The sequence below is a fragment of the Penaeus chinensis genome, chromosome 13 (genome assembly GCF_019202785.1).
Source record: "Penaeus chinensis breed Huanghai No. 1 chromosome 13, ASM1920278v2, whole genome shotgun sequence".
Lineage (NCBI taxonomy): Eukaryota > Metazoa > Arthropoda > Malacostraca > Decapoda > Penaeidae > Penaeus > Penaeus chinensis.
The window spans coordinates 6703322-6709546 of record NC_061831.1 but is presented as its reverse complement, the minus strand read 5'-3'; the positions used below and the strand labels follow the sequence as shown (position 1 = coordinate 6709546).

At 56.2% G+C, this 6225-nt stretch overlaps 1 protein-coding gene across 1 annotated transcript in view; it reads left to right on the top strand.

Moving 5' to 3' along the window:
- The first annotated feature begins 786 nt into the window (after positions 1-786).
- LOC125031913 (Krueppel-like factor 13) overlaps positions 787-6225 on the top strand; it is a 73993-nt gene continuing 68554 nt past the window's right edge. Inside the window, exon 1 of the mRNA XM_047622920.1 lies at positions 787-2155. Coding sequence (XP_047478876.1) covers positions 1369-2155 — 787 coding nt within the window. The 5' untranslated portion in view covers positions 787-1368. The remainder of the gene's footprint in view (positions 2156-6225) is intronic.

The window sequence follows — 6225 nt, the reverse complement described above, 5'->3', positions numbered from 1 at the left end:
GAGGTAGCGGGGAGAGAGAAATGGAGAGAGAGAGAGGGGGGGGGGGGAGAAAGCGAGAGCGACAGAGAGAGCGAGAGAGCGAACTCCACGAGAGAATCAGAAGGCGAGAGCGAGCGAGCGGGGGGGGGGGGGAGAGGGGAAGAAAAAGAGGAAGAGAAAAGGGAAATAAGTGGCTGGGACGGTAAGTGGGAGGAGGAGGAGGGCGCGCGGAGGCCAGCATGAAGGAGGGGAGGGGGGAGAGGGCAAGGTGATGCTGGTGCGAGACAGACGCCTACTTCCTGGCCTGGGGCTGGCTACGACTGTGGTGGTTCCAGGCCGTCGACCTCCCTTTGTCCATCTTAAAGGTGAATTCTCCTCTTGGTATGGGTCTCCGAATGAGGGTAGGAAAAGGGAAAATATGTACGCTGGTGTCATGTCCTTCTCAAGTCGTGGAAAGAGTCAAAAGGGCCAGTGGCGCTCGTACCAGCGGGCGGCACGAGACGGGGTAGGGAAAGGCGACCAGTCAAGGGCGCTTTTAATTCTCGCTCGCTTCTCTCTTTTTTTTCTCTAAAACAAAAAACAAAAAAAAACAAAACATTTTCCCGCCTTTAAAATGCAACAACAAACACGCCCTCCCATCATCCCCCCGCCCCTCAGCATCCGAGATCATGCGCATGTAGAAAACCCCCAGCGCTTGCGATAGAGACTCGTTGGAAATCCCATGGCCAAGTGACCACGTTTCTCTGTGTCCAACACGCGGCCTTCCCCGTCCCAGCAGCACACAAGGGAGGCTTGCAGATGGCCATCCACGCTGCCCGCGCAATGGTACGGACACAAAGTTAAATCCTCGTGGTTCTCTTTGGTTAGGCTGGTACCGGTGGTATTCCTCGGGATTTCTTCTCGGGTTGTCTGAGGGGATTCGGTTTCTCTCTTGTGAGATGTAGAATTCTGGGAGCATTGTGGGGGAAATGGTATTAAAGTCTACTTGTTAAAACTTTTCGTTACCTTAGCAAAGTACGTTGCGAAGTAGAGTTGGCGATTCGGGATTTAATATCAGTTTTAGTCTGGGATGCTGCGTCACTTATGGTAGTAATATCTTATAGATATTATCTTCCTGAATTTCTAGGACATCGCATACTGATTTTTGTTTTCATATGATTCACTCCTTAGGGAGATAAAATAGATAAAAAGAACAACTGGCATCTGACCTCCGCGGGCACATGGTGCGTCGCGACGATCAGCTGATACACGTGAAGCAGCAGTTCAGCGTGGAACGTTGGTGAGTGAGGACGTACGGCACACTCTCTCTCCCGCGAGCGTGGCCTAAGAAATTCAGTGTGGTGATCGTAATACAAAGGTGAAATTGATATTGACCAAGTTCTTTTTTATATGCCTGTGAACACGATGGCAAGTTTGACTCTCGAGGAAGACTTAAACGCAGCCGCCTGCCTAGTTGCCATGAAGGGCGGCGGAAGGCTGAGTCCGTGGGCGGCGCCAGAAACCAACAGCCAACGCCCACGTCTTCAAGTAAAAACTCACCTACCACTGCAACGGCCATTCCATGACCCACCACCTACCCACACGCCCGCACCAAGCCCCGAACACTCTCCTTCAGTCGAATTCACACACCACGCCTTCCCCCTGTCGCCCGACCACATGTACCAGCCGCCCACCCCGCCCACCCCTCCGTCGCCGCCCACTCCCATTCTGGAGGATCACTCCTACTGCCCGTCGGCGATGGAGGCGTGCGACGCCAGCCCCGACCACTCGGTGTACCTGATCGCCCGCATCCTGGCCGACCTGAAGCGCGTGCAGCAGGATCGGGTGGACGTCCGCGAGAAGGCGCCGGAGTCCCTGCCGCCCACCGCCGCCGCGCCCTCGCCCGCCCCTCCCTCCCACATCACACACACCCTCCCCCTGCCCGCCCAGACGCAGGAGAAGCCCCTGGATTTCAGCAGAAGAGGCGTGGCGGAGGCAGCCGCGAGCGCCGCCGAGGAGCGGGACGCGGGCGCCGCCAGCCGCACCCCCGCGAGGTGCACGGGCGGGCGGCGAGGGCGGGGTCGGGCCAGCCAGCAGAAGGTGGAGGACAAGCGCGCCCACCCTTGCACTTTCCCCGGCTGCGACAAGATCTACGGCAAGTCGTCGCATCTGAAAGCACATCTGAGGACGCACACAGGTAAGCCGCCTAGCCTCTCGTGGGCACTCTTGGGGGGTGGGGGTAAGGGAGGGAGAGAGGGGGAGGGCGAGATAAAGGGTTTTGCCTCGTGGGTGATGGGAGGGGCATGGGGAGCCCCCCCCCCCCCTCCCCGCCCGCTTATTGCGTATGGCTTAGGTAGGTCAGACGTTTATCTAGGGCGTTTGATAAGTGGGTGAAAAAAATGATGTACAAATAAGAGATAAAACCGATAAGGAAACTGTCCTCTGGGTCACACTGCAAGAGATATTAAATTTTATGGAATGAGTTGAATTAGTATAGCCTTTAGATAACGACTCGGGAACGAAGTGGCCAGTGACCATGACGGCAGATGTCGGGCCACTCTGTCGGGGCCATCAGAGTGAACATGAGCCCAGTTCTCTCTTTTTGTTAAACCTTTCTCTCATTCTAAGTTGGTGCATTAAACCCGCAGTCACAATTGGCAGAGCGTGTGTGCTTGCGCAGTCGTAAACTAACAGTATCTCTGAACGGCGAAGACCGAGCCGCGGCGTCGCCAGATCCCACGTTGTGCAAGCATGGAGGCGCGTACTCTGGCCGGCCGCCCGGGCCCTCGGCCAGCGGCGCACCTGAAGCGGCGAGTGCCAGCCCGCCCGCGGCACTCCGGAGGGCCAACCCTTCACCTGCGAGGAGAGGGCGGGGCGCCACTCGGGTCTCGGGGCGCACCTTGCCCTCCTTCCGCGCCCCCTTCCCCCCACCGGGCTGCATCTTGTCTTGAGAGGCAGATAACGAAGGCCGCTAATTAGGACTAGACTGCTGGCCATTACGCCGGGCCGGGGTGCTCGTGCTGCTTGTGTGCATGTGGGTCTGTGTGCATGCGTGTCTTCATTTCGTCTGGGAAGAAGGAACGGGGCGTGGCCGATCGTCGAACGTTACCACGCCCACCTACTCAGCCGACCGGGGGAGAGAGAGAGAGAGAGAGAGAGAGAGAGAGAGAGAGAGAGAGAGAGAGAGAGAGAGAGAGAGAGAGAGAGAGAGAGAGAGAGAGAGAGAGAGAGAGAGAGGGAGAGGGAGAGGAGGGGGAGGGGGGGGGTGAAGGACCAAGGAGGAAGGAAGAGAGAGCGCGCGGAAGGCAGGGACAGAGAAAGAAACAAAGCTCTGAGAGGGAGAACGAGCGAAAGGTGCCGTTGGCCAGTCGATACGAGGGCCCTCGGCGAAGGGCAGAAGCCCCGGGCCAGCACAGCCTCTTCTCGCCTCCTTACGGCCAGATATCACCCCTCAATCGATAGAGCGTAGAAAGGGAAGGAAGGAAGACTGGTGGAAAGGGACAAAACACGATGACGAAAGGCCTAGAGTGGGCGGGTGGGCGTGTGGGCGTGTAGGAGGCCGCCAACTTGTTGACATACTAGAGGGCGTGTTCGGCTGGCCTCGCGCCAAGGCTGCCTGCCACCACTGCGTTGCTGCCGCTGCTGCTGCAACCTGCAACCAGCAAGGACGATCACCTGTCCGCGCCCCGCCCCCACCCCCTCCTCGCTATCTCGCTCCCCCTCTCCCCCACCCACCCAGTCCTTTCCGCTCCCCACCCCCGGCGCCCCCTTCCCCGCCCCCGCTCGACTGCTATGTCGGTACTCACGTCGCAAATCTGTTATGCGCCCTTAAGTGTTTGTGACCTTCAATGATTGCTCCATCGCGTGTGTCCTATTGATTATTAGGTGGCGAGGATAGGGAAAGGAGGAGGGGGAGAGAGGGGAAAACGGGGAAATGGTCTGTAAGGAATGAATGGCGGGGAAGAAGATGAAGAGGAGAGAGAGAGAGAGATAGAGATAGAGATAGAGATAGAGATAGAGATAGAGAGAGAGAGAGAGAGAGAGAGAGAAGAGAAAGAGAAAGAGAAAGAGAAAGAGAAAGAGAAAGAGAAAGAGAAAGAGAAAGAGAGAGAGAGAGAGAGAGAAAGAATGAGAGAGAGAGGTGGACGGAGATAAAGGTAGACACAAACAGATTGCTTTGATGTAAACTTTTACCGTGTAAATACCTTTGGTGGACTTGGATTAAGAGTGTCTGTGCAAAGCATGTTCTCATGTATAGTACATCCTGGAAAACTACTTTGATGTACTGTACATCCTTAAATACGACTGTATCGCTGTAGATGCCAGAGCGAAGGCATAAATGTAATTACGAAAAAAAAAAACTAGGTGAATGTTACCGCAAGAAAAGGTGGAGGGGATGGAACACCAGGGGAGGGGGGGGGAGTTGATCTAGAAAGGAGCAGGAATTGGGAAGGGAAGGGGGGGGGGCAGGACCACGGCCAAGAAGCTGAACTACGTAGTGTAAGAAAGGAGTAAATTGGGGAGAGAGGAAGAAAAGGGTGGACGAGGGGGGGGGGGGGAGTTAAAGGTAGTGTAGGAATAGATATAACAAATCGCTTTGCTGGATACCCTTAACCATACGAAAGTCCCAATTTCCCCGCCCTGCTCTCCTTCCTCGTCCTCCTCTTTCTCCGTCTCCTTTTTCTCCTCCTCCTCCTCCTCTCCCCCACTTCCCTCTCACCCTACCTTCCCTCCCCCATTCCCCCCTCCCCCCTGAATAGTGGTTGCAGAGCGTAAACGGAGAAAGTTACACTGGGAGTGAGTAGGTGTGGTCGCGTCCGTTGGGGCGATTAGGGGAGAAGGGTTGGGGGAAGGGTTGGGGGAAGGGGAGTGGGGGAGCTGTGTACTGGGAGACGCACTTGGTCCCGCCGACATAACACAGTCAGTACAGTAGAGACTAATTTATTGCTTTGCTGTTTACGAATTCACAGATGAATGGGGGCGTGGTCTGTATGAGAGAGAGAGAGAGAGAGAGAGAGAGAGAGAGAGAGAGAGAGAGAGAGAGAGAGAGAGAGAGAGAGAGAGAGAGAGAAGAGAGAGAGAGAGCGACTAACTTTCTTTGATTTTGTAATTGAGAGAGTGAGTAAGTGAGTAAGTGAGTGAGTGAGTGAGTGAGTCGCCCTTTTGTAAGTGCGTTGAGCGACGGGAGAATGGGGAGTCAGAGACCCGTTGTTGCTTTAGCTACTCCTGTTGTCGCTGCTGTTGCTGTTTACCATTGTTACCGAGATAACAATGATGAGGGAAGCTCCAGCGATAATGGCGCGAGGGAACGAATGGGCGCTCCGTTGATTGCCACGGTCGGCGAGCTCGGCGAGAGAGAGAGAGAGGTGGAGCTCGAAGGCTGAATGGTGAAGAGGCTGGCGATGGTGATGGTGATAGTGATCTGTTCGCGGCGGTGGTGGTGGTGGCTGGCGCCGGACCGGGGAGGGGGTGGGGAGAGGGGAGGCGGGAGGTGAAAGTGGTCTGGAAGTGATGTTGATGCGCGTTTTGCCGTGAAAGTAAGGGCGGGCAGAGAGGTGCAGGGGTAGTTCGGGGGAGGTAGAGGGGAGAGGGATGGGGTGGGCGGCAGAGGAGGAAAGAAGGGGAGGAGGAGAACGGGAACGAGAGGAGAGGAATGCGAAAGGGGTGGGAGTGGGGAAGAAGAGGGAAAGAAAGGTCAAGGAAAATGCAAGAGGAGGAAGAACAGGAGGAGGAGGAGGACTAGGACGAGGACGAGGAGGCAGCGGTCGATACCCGCCGTGCATCACAAGCACTGTTGAAACATTGATGGCGCCCCCAGGCCCTGCGAAGGGACCACGTGTCCTTTAGTCACTACCTGACCCCCTTCTTTTTTTCTTTACTTGATCTTGATTTCCACCGCACTCGGCCTGGAGGGGGAGGGGGAGGGGGACGCACCAGCCACCCTGACATTCACCATATCCCTGACACACATGGACGAACCACCTGTTTCCTCCAGAAGAATATAGGAAGGCTCTTGCCTCCGTCTCCACGTAGCCGCTCGCTCGGCTTCTCAGAGGGGGAGAGGCCCTCTTATGCGGCTTTTCCTCTTCCTCTTTCCTCTTCCCTCTTCCCTCGTCTCTCCTTTCCTTGCGCTCCTCCGCCTTCACCTCCTTCAGTTCTACCACCGCCCCCTGCTCTTCCTCATGCTGCTCCTCCTCCTCCTCCTCCTCCTCCTCCTCCTCCTCCTCCTCCTACTACTACTCCTCCTCCACCACCACCACCACCACC